Source organism: Echinococcus granulosus (genome assembly GCF_000524195.1).
Source record: "Echinococcus granulosus chromosome Unknown EG_S00116, whole genome shotgun sequence".
Classification (NCBI taxonomy): domain Eukaryota; kingdom Metazoa; phylum Platyhelminthes; class Cestoda; order Cyclophyllidea; family Taeniidae; genus Echinococcus; species Echinococcus granulosus.
Window position 1 is genome coordinate 138,024 of NW_020170496.1, and position 13,622 is coordinate 151,645.

Consider the following 13,622-nt stretch of genomic DNA (forward strand, 5'->3'; position numbering starts at 1 on the left):
TTATTCATCTTTATCAATGTCACTACTCTCGTCACCGTCTTTCTTCTCCTCCGAGGTCTCTTTGGACGCACCTTGATCCGACTTGAACCCCGTAGTAAGGGACTCAATAGCCCTGCGCACCTCCTCATTTTGAGGGTCCACACCGGGCAGATACTGTAGCACAGACTGGAGAAATTCGGGATCGCAATCCATCACAGCTTCATCCTTCGCCTTAGCCCTCTCTCCTCCCCCAGACAACTGGTGGTGACCGTGGGAGGCAGCTTCGGAGGTAGATGCAGCTGGGACACCCGCGGATGCAGGCGCCTCATCTACATCCATTTTTGCATTGTTGTTACCGTTGTCGTCATTTTTCTGTGGAACAATAGAAAGGATAAACCTTGCCTGACTTAAGTAACGAGCAGATGGAAATCAGGGTGGGGATTCAGAGCATTCTGGAATGACCACAAATCGACAGTCGTAAATACGTACTCATAGCTCGCTCCGTCGATAAAAGTGATAGCTATAACCATTTAGTGCCTGCTTAATTGTCCTACCGTCTTACCTAGCAGCCCTTTTGAATGACAGAAAACAATTCTTATGTGGCGATAGAACTTATTATGGCTTCAGAAAAGAACTGGAGTGCCATAACAACCGCAAATGTATGGCATCATATAATCTTAAGAAGGGGGAACTGATTCAAGTTGCAGCAAAAAAAAGTTCAGTAACTTGCTACTTAGAAGAGCCCGGAAACTAATCGAGAACCTCAAGTAACTAATCGTGCATTCTTCAAAGGTTAACATGGAAAAAGTGTTTAAAGACGACAAAACACATCTCCCCGAAATGGTACACGACTGCTTCGTCAAATCAAATAACGTGTGCCAGCGCGGTACCGCTGAAGTGAATGAACTGAAATTGAAAAACCCCATCCACTCTAAGTTCGATCACGGAGATCAAACATTATGGATCGTTTGGGAAGGAATGTCGCCACGACTACCAAATGCTGGCTTACAAAAGCTCCGCAGGACTTTAGTATTAATACACTGAAGCTCCGCAAATAAATTGAGAATAAGGATGGGAACAGGAAAAAATTGGAATTACTAAATAGCTCACCCATTGATCATTGGGTGATGTATGCGACAAAATTAGTAACGAAAAAAGGGTTGCAAACACACATCCCTAAAAGATGAATGACCGTAAAATATTATGTTGGTAGGACACATAAACAGGAGCTAGCAGCAAAATCGAGGTTAGTCAGGTGAAGGAAACAGGTTTAGGTTAAATTTAATAGAAAAGGATGTAGGAATGAAACAAAGACCCTATCCACGGATTTCACGAAAGAAAAAAGAAAAAACCAAACAAGAGAAAATGATTAAAGAAAACTAAAAACTCACATTAGAATCGGATTTCTTATCCTCCAAGGCTCTCTCCTGTTCTTGTGTTTGCATTGACATCTGGATGGCATAAGCGATTTGTTCCTCTTCTGTCATATTGGCCAGATCCACCGGCCCTGAAGCACCACTAGAGCTAGCAGGCCCAACCTGCATTGACATTGCCAGAGCTTGTCGAAGCAACTCCTCCTCTGATGTGCCGGCAGCTCCCGGCAAAACAGCCGTAGCTTGACCACCAGAATTTGCGCTTGCCTCCTGCTCCTGTCTCATGCGCTGATCCTCCATGGAAACCCGGAGAGCGTAGATAAGATCCGGGTCGTCCACAGCATCCAAACCAAACTCCAGACCAATGCCGGAGCCAGGCAGAGCCCCAGAACCATCTTCCCCAGCGATGATAGGACTTGAGGCGAGAGATTCGTGTAAAACAGTTCCAGGCGGGACCGTAACCAAGTGGGACCCGGTGCCGTCTTTCCCGTTTATTGTTTCGACAAACTCGAGGAGTTTTTTCTGATTCACTTCATCTTCACCAAAGTTCACAATGTCGACATTTACCTTTTCTTTCTTTAAACGCTTAGCCAGTTTTACCATCTATGCTTGTTAAGATTTAAAATGGAACAAATGAATACCTCAGCTTCATCATCTTTTATGGGACTACCTATGAAACAGACTATACGCATTTTTTGGTGACGAAGCTGTCGATGGCGGAGAGCCAAGTGGGCGATTCGCATAGATGTGCAAAAGCTAATACCTCCTTTAGGCTGAATTAAATGAAGCCTGTTGTATATTTTGCTCATATCACTAGTGAGAGTACATAAAACCTCGGTATTGGCTAGAGATATTAACCCGACTGTATTTTCCGGATTCGCTTGCCGCTTCACTTGACATAAGAGATTAACAGCATCGTTTTGGGCCTGCAAGCGTGATGGAGCAAAGTCCCCGTTGCGCATGAAATCGCTATTATCCACACTAAACTTATAGTAACATCGGATTAGGCACGTACGCAATCATCACTGCCTCCTGCGACATTTTCCAGGTGAATCACAAAAAAGACCGCAAGGTCCGCGACCAAGACACCTCATTAAAATATATAGGTCAAAGAATAACAAAGACTAAAATTTGGCATTTTGCCAAAAAATCCTCAATAAAATAAAAATATACCGCAAAATTAGTTTGTAGGCAAAATCGATCGAATTTTATGTAAGGGTTAAAAAAAATACACAATTTTACGCTTGGAATTACAGCAAATAGAGCCCCATTAGGTTTATCTTTGCCATCCATAGTGCAGCGCTTATTTATTTTTAAAACACTAGGTGACTGCATTTAAAGCGGCTGAATTCAAATGTCTCATATCAGATTGTTGGGGCTGTGGTGCCTTTAAAATTTCCGAGATGTAATGTAGCTCATGGAGACTTTTCTGAGGACAAAATATAGGAACAGAAAATAAGTTTTTGACAAACGCTAGGCTTTGAGTCTCCTGGAGTGGATTAAAGGCTAGTTTACTTGGCAAAGGCACAATGGCGGAGCATAAATTGCCCTTTTACCAAAACCAAGTGTTACGTATTGGATTAACGCATCATGTGTATCCTAGGTCAAATCAGATACTAACAATGAGTGCTATTTCCATTGTTTTTGCCAAAGCATCGGAATCTGATGCGCTTTTGGAGCTGTGGCATATTGCTAAGCTCTAGTCTTCAGCAGGATAGGATTTGCCTATCTTTTTCTTTCATAGGTTTCAAATCGATTTCCTGCGTGTTAACACAATATAAGTGAAGTAGTTGCTGTTTTGCCCCACATGGCTTTAAAATAATTGTAGCTCTCGAAGTCTTTTTAAAGTCGTGAGAGTCTAAAAGATCAAGATAGTATGTATGTAATACGATGGTGGCCTTTTTCTTGATTGCGGTGAGGCGCCGCTTTTGAACTGTTAAATTTGACTTCTTGTACCCTACCGGGTGGGCTGGCCTTCGAGTCATACCAATAACCCAGACACCTTCTCTGCGCTGAATATATATCCTGCCCTAGTATTGTGTCTTCTTTCCTCTTCAGGGAAGTCTTGGGACGCTACAATGTATGTAGTACATTGACCGGATAGTTAGCTCTAGGTTTTGGTAAAGGGCCAAATTTGGGTCTCTGCCGTTGTGTTTTAATTAAGTAGGCAAGTTTCCAGCTAAGGCTAATAGCCCCAAGCTCTACCGTTCATCAAATGTGTATTTTCTACCCAAGTTATTCACCTGATTTCGTTTTTAGGAAAGGCCAGAGATGCGACGCGTAGACCGCAAACGTTGAGAGGAGCTAAGAAGTTGCTGTATTGGTTTGAACGCCACGCTTTCTAATAGAATAAAGCCAAATGCTAATAAGGTAACTGCATAAAAATTACAAATCAACTTTTAGGGTTAGCTACCAAGATCTTAATTTTACCGGCTATCAATTTATGCATAACTTTTAAATGTGGTGTTGTACCATATTTAGGGGTAACATGTGTTGGTGTAAAAAAGAAGGGACTAGGCAGAATAACAGGGGCTGGATTTCCTGCTGAACGGCTCAAATAAAATAAAATGGTTATCCTAAGCAAGGTCGTTGCCAAAGGTATGACTAAACATAAGCAATTAAGACAACACAAGGTCTTGAACATTTTAGCGCCTTTAAAAAAGAGGTATTTGAAGACATCTCGTCACTTAGACGCGTTTGTTTGCACTCTGACATAAGCATTAAGCACAATCTCTTTGTAGAAAATTTAATTCCCCTAGCAACACTGCAGTAATTTAACAACGATTTTTCGTCGATTCCCTGTTAAAGTGTTTTGCGCAGTTTGTTGATTACTTATAACCTTGTTGTATTTGTTTTTATTTGCGAATTATTTTAATAACATATGGTGTTGCGGAGAGCGCCACATTTAAATATTCAAGGTCTTAGTCCCATTTTTGACATATATTTGTACCCGCGATAGATTGTCATAGCAACCGCCCTTGAGTTCTTTGTGTGCATACCAGTCCTCTGGACATTATGTAGCCAGCACATTTGCAGTTTTCCTGGTTGTGGCCTAAAGTGGTTAGTATGTAAACTGAAAAAATTTTGAATATAAAAATGTTGTAATGGTTTTTATTAAATTGAACATTTAATTCAGTCATTTTTGCAAAATTATAGTTTTTAAACTAGCAATGCTTACAAGTTTTTTGCCTGATGGCAAATTCATTTTAAACCTTTTGAAGTGGATTTGTAGAGTATTTTAAATAATTATATCTGCGGTTTTATTTCCCCCCGCGGACCTGACCAATCAAGTGATAGGGACCAAAGTGTCTCTTATGTCAGAATAGTGGGGAAGATGAGTAGCAGGCGAAGGACCTCTTTTACTGAAAAGCTACCCCCAATAGAAGATGTAAAAAACTATATTAGATCCAGAGAAGAGGATCCAAAGCTGAAGGCCATGCTAGCTTTTACAATAGCTAGGGATCGTGAAACAAAATATAATAAAATCTTGTAGGTTTTTAATAATATGCTAACTTCCAGACGTTCACAAGCTAAAGTACTACATTCATTAAGAATGAAACAAGCCAAAGCAAAAATGGAATCAGCAGCCCCAGATCCTGAACTCCCATTATATGTACGGAATCTCTGCCTTTATTTGGTACATAGATGATGAGTGAGGATCGTAAGTTGCGAATCGCGTATGAAAAGCTGGTTGGATGCGTCAAAGAAAGTGTAATACCACCCATACACGAAAGTTGGCTGCACAATATTGTTTCAAAAATTCCAAAAAAACTGCGCAGTGGAAAAAAGGCTGAACTTAACCAAGTGCTGGTTGAAGTTCAGGCTAATTTTTTCAATAGCATGCAAAGGAGCGTCCTCCAGCAATCTCTTAAAGTTCCACCTATTAAAGGAGTAGAGGTAGAGGATCTAACCATGCCCATCTTTGAGCCAACGTAATTATTTTTCGTAATTTTTAATAATATAGTGGAATGAATTTCGCCAATCCCTGGCACAGGGACTATATGACCCATCGGATCGAACTGCGCGAACATTTGATGCTACTTTATCCACAAATGGCGAAAACTCTTGATATTTGTGAAAGGTTTTTTTCATCAGTTCAAGTGGCAGATGTTGGCACGTTTCGGTACAAACCTTTCTCCACGACTTTATTTGTTATTATAGTGAACTAGGACCCATTGATTTCGATTTTGTCAAGACTAAAATTCACGCTGACTGTAAGAAAAGTGGCGAAAATCTAATGGACAAGTAAAAATAGGTCGATTAGCATTTTTAGATGGTTCCCAAAAATTTGTTCAATCTTTGTGGGGAAAAATCGCGTTCCGGCTCTCAAGCAGGACAAAATGAATGCCTTTTTTAACTGCGCTAATATACTCCTATCAAATAAAGTTCGTTTCTTCTGGTCTTTACCAATTTTTTTAGATCAAGCAGTTTCTCTTACGAAACCTTGAATGTTGGATTGACCTCTTTGATGAGGATCACCGGGAAAGGTTGCCCGTTTTGAAAATGTATTTGACATTCGAAAATCAATGCGTCAAATTCTTTCCCGGCTATGAAGATTTGGAGGAGCTCCTTTTATCAGTAGCTAAATATATTTTGGAATCTATGCCACAGGTACAACATTTTGTTCAAACATGGATTTTACTGCTACTGGTAATCATTTCAGTTGCTTTTTACGTTAATCAATTTTTTTATAAAGTGTCGTCGTTTTTCGATTCCCCCATTTGGAAACCTGAAACTACCTCTGCCGCATAGTGATGATAAAAGTGTCGCAAAGTGAGATGCAGTCGGCTATCTCGGCTGGGTTGGGTGATGCGGCCTAGTAAAACATCCAATTTAAAATTAATTTCTTGTCCTTAATCAATCGGTCTAACTGACAAAGAATGTTGATCTTTAATCATCAAAAACACAAGAAGCCTGCCACACCTTTGAAAGTATCAGGTTCCATAAAAGATACATCCGTCGATGACCTATTCACGGCTTGAAATGACCATTGTTAATCGTAACTTCAAAAGTTGCACTTGCTGGTACTAGTGTCATGCATTTTTCACCTACTTTCTCTGTCCTAGATACCAACGGTACACTCCATCCTCTATAGGTCTGATTCTCCACGCTACATTGACACTAATATCGCTCCTCACATAGTAGAAGCCCTCCAAGACAGACTGAAGAATGCCGCGAAGTTCTACTTTGAACCAGCAGTACGCTTCTTCCACCAAAACATTGGTAGGTTCTATAATACCCTCATATCTCACTTTTTAGTTGAACCCTATTCCTACATATTCGACGGGACTGAAGCCAAGCTGGTGGAAGACTTCCTGAATAAGGATCCAGAATTCAGGGACTACTGCGTTGTAGGTTATCGCTTGGTATATTCATTCACTGATTGGACGAGATTAATCAAATTGCACCATCATTCTTTCCTTCAAAAGTATGTCACAAAGCTTCACGATCTGGCGCATGATATCAACCACCTTCCAGACGTAGAATACTTCGATCTAATTCGTTTGGACTGCGAAGATGTTAAAACGGGCATTGCAAAGGAATGTATGCGATTAGCCAACAATCTCCTGGAGACTCTGGCCAACAAACTTCGCCAAATTAATCAAGAGTGAGTTGTAGAGTAGATATCTGGAAATCAACCCTCTTTGGCTCTATTTACACGCGAATTTTTCCCTTAAGTGGACAAGGATGGTACACTCTTTTTTCTCTGCTTAGGGTATGCGCAAGCTTTGAGGAGATGCAAGCCAAGTGTCGAACCATCCCACAGACAAGTGAAGAATTGATTGAACTCAACTCCTACATGGAGGAAGCACGTTGTCAAGGCATGGTGCGAATGGAACAAAAGATCCAGGTCCATCCGGCACAAATCTTTCACCTTTTCGGACCCAAAATACCTTTTAACCTAACCGGTGATTGCTTCGATAGGTCTGAGGGAAATGCTTGCTTAGCTATGTATTCAATTTAGTTTGGTGAATGGAGTAGCAGCTGTAGCTTAGATGCGTGTAGTCTTGTCTATAAGAGCGAAATATGGTCCAGCAAGTGTAGCCGAGGTTGATTTATCTCCAAAGATGTAATAAGATGTATCGTGCTAGAAGCAAATCTCTTGTCAGTGCATATAGGGGTTGGAAAACTATCAATGTGGATGACATGAGGATGAATTCATGTCATTAATGTGACCATCGAATTTCAGTAGACTGAAGAGACATACGTGGTTAATACATTTACCCACCAAAATAATTACGTGAAGAAGTGGAGCTTACTTGATTTACAATAGAGGCAACTTCAAAACTGTGGTGACCAAGTTTTTACTCTTTTAAATTGCAGTGGACTCGAGAATACCTTATTTACCTATTGGATGCGTATGAGTTCACACCAGAAGATATAAAGATGAATAGTCAGGTGCTTACTTGGAAAGCCAGAATAAATCCCGAATTTGATGCTCATGATAAGGTGAGTTTCACCATATTTCGGATCATGCTAGGATACTGAGGCAGAAAACAATGCTAGGTGATAATACTTACTTTCCTACTACAGATGCAAGAGAACGTACGAACCGTGAATGAACAACGCATCAATGCAAAACGCGAACAATTGGAGGGCGATCTGAAACGTCTGCGAAATCGGGTGGATGAATTCAATGACTATGGCGAAGTGGACGCGGAAATGATGGCACAGTACGCTAACGATGTGCGTGTCGTCTTCAAACGAGTCAGTGAGGCTGAGAGCTTGCGTGAATGGATTAATAAGGAAGAGAAGCTCTACCAAATCCCCATATCGCCCTTTGCGGACATTGAAGAGATCAAGGCACTCGCTGAACCATTCCATCGTCTATTTACCAGTGTCGTCAAGTACTATAAGTCTGAGAGGAGGTAGGCACTGGTCATTTTGAGGGGAGACTATGCATTTATGAGGAGGTTCAACATTATCAAAAGCGTCATGAGTTAAAATAACTTCTAAAAAGATTGTTTAGTAATAACTGATTGGGAAACATTCCCGGAGTTCTAGCCCTATCGCGCACCTAAACTATGTAACCTTTAACTCTGCACTAGATGGATGTACGGTGAGTTTGACAAATTGGATGCAGAAGCCATTGAGGATGAGGTGGACGAAACGTGGAGGGAGATGTTCCGCCTACAAAAGGTGTTCGCCAATCGGTTGAAGAAGATGCGAATGGAGGCGGATGAGCGGCGAAGGGAGCGCAATGAGCGTCTTCGACGCCGCATGCTAGCAGCAAGTAGAGCAGAACCAATGTCGACCCCTGTAGATGAGGAGGCTGCAGCCGTAGCGATGATAACAGGAGGAGCAGTGGAAGATGAGGAAATTGCTGATGTTAAGGCTCCAGCTGCTCTTCAAACTGTCAACTTTATGTTGGAACGTCTAAAGAAGTTCAAGGTTGGTTCTTCTCAGCCCTGCTTTCCTTGAAAGCTTTGCACCTAACAGTTACGGCTTTTCTAGGATATAGTTCCTGTCATACGGATCCTCTGCAATCCGGGTATACGCCAGCGCCACTGGGATGCCATGTCAGCTATTGTGAATCGTGATCTGACCCCGGACAGCGGTACCTCACTCTCAAAGATGCTTCAAATGAACCTGACACCGTATATGGAGCAATTTGAGGCAATTTCGGTGGGTGCGAGTAAGGAGCATACGCTGGAGGTTAATCTAGTAAGGATGCGTGAAGACTGGATGGATGTATGCTTCACTCTAACCCCCTATCGTGATCACGGTTTCTCGATTCTCGCCTCTGTGGACGATATTCAACAGCAGTTGGACGATCAGATTGTTAAAACGCAGACGATGCGTGGCTCGCCTTTCATCAAACCGTTTGAGATGCAACTGAAGGTAGGTTTTATAGTTTTAATCGAGTCAATTACAATTTGGCCTAAGGGAAGATAATCCATCAGAAGGAATGCCTTAAACTTATTACTTCCTCCTCGCCTTTTATCAAACTGTTTGATCAGCAACTAGAGAAATGCGGCATAGTTTTGCCAACGGGAATTTAACAACCCGAAAGCTTTTCCCTCACCTCCTTTATACTTTTATTTCTTGTTTTTCTCATCACAGAAATGGGAGGAGCAATTACTTCGCATTCAGAGCATAATCGACAGCTGGCTGGTAATGCAAGCCAACTGGCTCTACCTGGAGCCCATATTCAGTTCCGAAGACATTATGCAACAGATGCCAGAGGAGAGTCGTCTCTTTGTGGCGGTTGACAAAGCCTACCGTGACATTATGCGTAACACAGCTGTGGATACCCACGTGCTCAAGGTGATGGGTCCTTTTTAACAGCCCCCTTTCTATTGCCATTTCCCATGGCTTATCCCATTCAGCTCTGCACAACTTAGTGTTGCCTAGTCTACTCCTAGTTTAATGAGAATAGGCTTTCTTAGCGTACGGACACATTTCCATTGTCGAAATGTGCTAGAACTGGGAGATCAGAAGTGTAGCTACATGTCATCTGTACAATTATCCTCCTTCCTTCGAATAGGCCACCTCAATGGTCGGTCTACTGGAGCGCATTCGGGAGGGCAACGCCCAGTTCGATCGTATTAACAAAGGCCTCAACGCCTACTTGGACAAGAAGCGTCTATTTTTCCCTCGTTTCTTTTTCCTCTCCAACGATGAGATGTTGGAGATCCTCTCGGAAACCAAGGATCCCCAGCGTGTCCAGCCACACCTCAAGAAATGCTTTGAAGGCATCGCGAAGTTGGAGTTTGACAAGAACCTCGAAATTAAGGCCATGTTTTCTGGTGAAGGTGAGAAGGTGGTCTTTAGTCAGGTGAGTCTTTTGAAGTGCTTTCAGTGATGCTCGTAATTTTTTGGCTCAGTGTAGATCTCTACACGGCCCATTCAGAGACATTTCGCCGATCTAATCTTGGATGGAGTTTAAAGGTCAAGGATAGTGTGGATATTCACTAGCCTAGAATGGATCTCTAATAGAGAATGTCGATCTCCGTGCCAGCTGCCGGAGATGTCTGCAACCTTCAAAAATTGTTTTTTTTTTTGGTTCGACCCTTCAGGTGCTTTTTTATGCCTAGATTCTCAAAACATTCTCCGTCAAATATTCTTGATTGTTTACTACTACGTACAGCTAGGCTAGATGTTTTAATGCTAACTTTGAGGTCAAGACCGACCAAATATTTAAGAATGGGACCACCCCGTGTCCCCGGTAGTCAGTCAGCAGGTGTACTTCATCTTACTCATGCACGTTGACGAATAAAGACGTCCGTATTGTAGTCGTACTTTCTTTTTTGTCCCATACACCCAACTACCACTTAGTGGCGCTTTTTACGTATCAATAGACATTTTGGCATGTCAGGTCACCTTTCAAACTACCCTGGACGAATCTCACATCTCACTAATCAGTCTAGAGTGGTTTGAAATCTGACATCATTCAATTTCATACATGGACTACAATACCAAAAGCCTACCAACTACAAAAAGGAGTTTAATTTGCCATAAATATATATAACAATCTTATAATATAGCGTGACCTTTGAGAATGCCACCTCGGGTTAACAGTACGTGTTGGTACTGGAAGACCTTTCACGCGCTGAATATCCCAAAGTATTGTGAAAATTTCTATACCCCTATTTTTTCCTGCCTCTAGAACATTGACACAGCGGTTTGCAGAGGAGCGGTGGAGAAATGGCTTCTACAGGTTCAGGATGTCATGGTGCTGTCGGTGCACGATGTCATTGCCAGCGCAAGAGACGTAAGATGATAAGTTGTGGTATTATACTCCTGAATTTCCATTGTACTAAATATATTTGGAGTAGTTTCTTCGATTTGAAATGAAAAAGAAGTGTTGGCTATCGGTAATCCTGGTCACCCGTGTTTCTACAGCGCTCTCATTTCTTAACTGTCAACTCTATTTCGCAGCAATTGTCACTTAAATAGCTTAAGGGGAAGAACAAAGTGGTATTTCCCTGTATTTATGAAAGATCTTGACATTTGAGCTTTGAGTTCTTAATCACCCGTTTTTCTTGTTTCATCTTTCTATTTGATAACCAACTAAATAACTGACTTCAGTATATCGTACATTTCCACTCACACCAGGCGTATGACAGCGAACTTCGCGATGTGTGGGTGCTAGACTGGCCAGGTCAGGTGGTGCTTTGCGTGTCGCAGATATTTTGGACTCTGGAGGTCTCCGAAGCTATCGCATATGGGCAGGCTGAGGGACTGGCGAGCTACAAGAAGAAGCTGGACTCGCAGATCGCGGCGATTGTGCGTCTGGTGAGGGGCAAACTCTCCACTCAGGAGCGCATCACTCTTGGCGCCCTAGTGGTCATCGACGTCCACGCCAGAGACACAGTGCAGACGATGGCGCAGAACAAGGTGACCGATGATAATGACTTTCAATGGCTCTCGCAGCTCAGGTACTACTGGGAGGAGGACAATTGTCTGGTTAGTCACTCTATGCCTTTCTCTACTGTATCGACTGAGTTGTCCCTGAGGCTACTGCGAGGTATAGGGTTCGAGATACAGCCTTATTATGAGCTTGCGAAAGGGCTAGATTTCGATGAGGCTCGTGCATTTGTAAACCCCTATGTAGGATCTTATTTGCGAAGTATTTCTCAAGATTGTACGATGTGAATTTGCTTTACAATTAGGTTCGTCTTACTAACGCTGTGGTCCCCTACGCCTACGAGTACCTGGGTAACTCCACCCGTCTGGTAATCACTCCCCTAACCGATCGCTGCTATCGCACTCTCATTGGGGCCTACCATCTCCACCTAAATGGAGCCCCCGAGGGTCCAGCTGGGACCGGTAAGACAGAGACCACCAAGGACTTGGCTAAAGCGATTGCTGTCCAGTGTGTCGTCTTCAACTGTTCTGATGGGTTAGATTACATCGCTATGGGCAAGGTGAAATCAGCTTCCCAGCCTTCTTTACGCTCTGTTGTGTCTGTGTGCCTTACTGTATCTATGTTTCACTGACAGTTTTTTAAGGGACTCGCTTCATCTGGTGCCTGGGCGTGTTTTGACGAGTTTAACCGAATCGAGCTGGAGGTGCTCTCGGTTATTGCTCAACAGGTTAGTTGGATCTGCAAGCACACCATTAGTTAGTGGCATTCTGTCGGTTTTGTTTTTGAGATCAAATTAATTTTCATAGTCGGGAATGAACTGGTTTGTATCCAGTCCTAGAAGTTTGACTTTGTTTCGCATTCACTTCACTCGGATAACCTGTCGCTTCAAGATCCTTATAAATATGAAGTACACCTAATGTCCCCTTGGTTTACTCTAAAGCACCGCACTAGTTCTGAAGGTTCGGGTCTAATTAAAGGAAGTTCTTAGCTGATGGTCTGTGCCTTTCGGACAACCTTAACGTTTCCCATGATACCTGATCATGGTCGTCATTGTTCTGGAAATATTCTCGGAAGAGATCAGGTTGTTTAAACAAGTTTGATCTCGTTATCACCACGGTTGGTGACTCATTCAACAAGAATGGGTTAAATGCTCAAATTTCCTTTACTAGAACCCTGAAACTGGATAGATGACCTTTCTTGCATATAAGAGGATTAATTATGTCAATTTAAACAACAGATATTTTTATAACCAGATTCTGTGCATTATCCGAGCGATTCAAGCCAATCTCGAAGTGTTTGAATTCGAAGGGACAGTACTCAATCTTAATCCGAACTGCTACGTCTGTATCACCATGAATCCAGGTTATGCTGGCCGTTCCGAGTTGCCAGACAACTTGAAGGTAAGTGTCGCCCGTCTAGACACCCATCTACTAATCCCCCCTCTCATCAACATTCCCTTCCTCCTCCTTCACTCCCCTTGTGCAGATCCTCTTCAGACCAGTTGCGATGATGGTACCGGACTACGCGATGATAGGCGAGATCTCCCTTTACTCCTACGGTTTCATGGACGCACGCAACTTGGCAGGCAAGATAGTCACTACGTACCGGCTATGCTCAGAGCAGCTCTCCTCTCAATCGCACTATGACTATGGTATGCGTGCCGTCAAGGCGGTGTTGCATGCAGCGGGCAACTTGAAACTCCGGCATCCAGAGGAGAATGAAATGATTTTGGTGAGAGAAATGCATTCTTTTTCGATCAATGGACGTTAGAAATTCTTCCACCCTGTAGTGAGCCTTCTACATTTTGTCTTTTGGAATATTTTTAAGGTACTCTTCTAGTCCATATTCATAAATAGTGGTTTTGAACTATTCGATAATCCTTGACTTGTGCCACAACCGCGACCTAAGGGCCAGGATCAAGTGGCAGTCTTTTGTAGTTTCCTCATTTACCCCAGTAC

The 13,622-nt window shown here is 42.5% G+C and overlaps 2 protein-coding genes across 2 annotated transcripts in view; one reads left to right on the top strand and one right to left on the bottom strand. All coding sequences in view use genetic code 11, as the record gives it.

The window, feature by feature from the left end:
* Positions 1 to 2,393, bottom strand: EGR_08704 (26S proteasome non-ATPase regulatory subunit 4; the record flags this gene model as incomplete). Its single annotated transcript, XM_024497953.1, has 4 exons — positions 1 to 351; positions 1,371 to 1,955; positions 1,994 to 2,333; positions 2,368 to 2,393. 4 exons carry the CDS (start codon positions 2,391 to 2,393, stop codon positions 1 to 3), a joined length of 1,302 nt encoding a protein of 433 aa, XP_024347635.1.
* A 2,607-nt stretch (positions 2,394 to 5,000) lies between these two features.
* EGR_08705 (Dynein heavy chain 7, axonemal) overlaps positions 5,001 to 13,622 on the top strand; it is a gene marked incomplete at both ends in the record, with an annotated part of 31,091 nt that continues 22,469 nt past the window's right edge. Inside the window, 21 exons of the mRNA XM_024497954.1 lie at positions 5,001 to 5,284; positions 5,317 to 5,433; positions 5,514 to 5,597; positions 5,626 to 5,737; positions 5,772 to 5,963; positions 6,419 to 6,575; positions 6,612 to 6,703; positions 6,782 to 6,960; positions 7,068 to 7,203; positions 7,677 to 7,802; positions 7,887 to 8,221; positions 8,402 to 8,744; positions 8,808 to 9,194; positions 9,417 to 9,620; positions 9,841 to 10,131; positions 10,963 to 11,067; positions 11,412 to 11,762; positions 11,969 to 12,223; positions 12,299 to 12,391; positions 12,918 to 13,064; positions 13,150 to 13,395. Of these exons, the coding sequence (XP_024347636.1) occupies positions 5,001 to 5,284; positions 5,317 to 5,433; positions 5,514 to 5,597; positions 5,626 to 5,737; positions 5,772 to 5,963; positions 6,419 to 6,575; positions 6,612 to 6,703; positions 6,782 to 6,960; positions 7,068 to 7,203; positions 7,677 to 7,802; positions 7,887 to 8,221; positions 8,402 to 8,744; positions 8,808 to 9,194; positions 9,417 to 9,620; positions 9,841 to 10,131; positions 10,963 to 11,067; positions 11,412 to 11,762; positions 11,969 to 12,223; positions 12,299 to 12,391; positions 12,918 to 13,064; positions 13,150 to 13,395 (4,236 nt within the window). The remainder of the gene's footprint in view (positions 5,285 to 5,316; positions 5,434 to 5,513; positions 5,598 to 5,625; positions 5,738 to 5,771; positions 5,964 to 6,418; positions 6,576 to 6,611; positions 6,704 to 6,781; positions 6,961 to 7,067; positions 7,204 to 7,676; positions 7,803 to 7,886; positions 8,222 to 8,401; positions 8,745 to 8,807; positions 9,195 to 9,416; positions 9,621 to 9,840; positions 10,132 to 10,962; positions 11,068 to 11,411; positions 11,763 to 11,968; positions 12,224 to 12,298; positions 12,392 to 12,917; positions 13,065 to 13,149; positions 13,396 to 13,622) is intronic.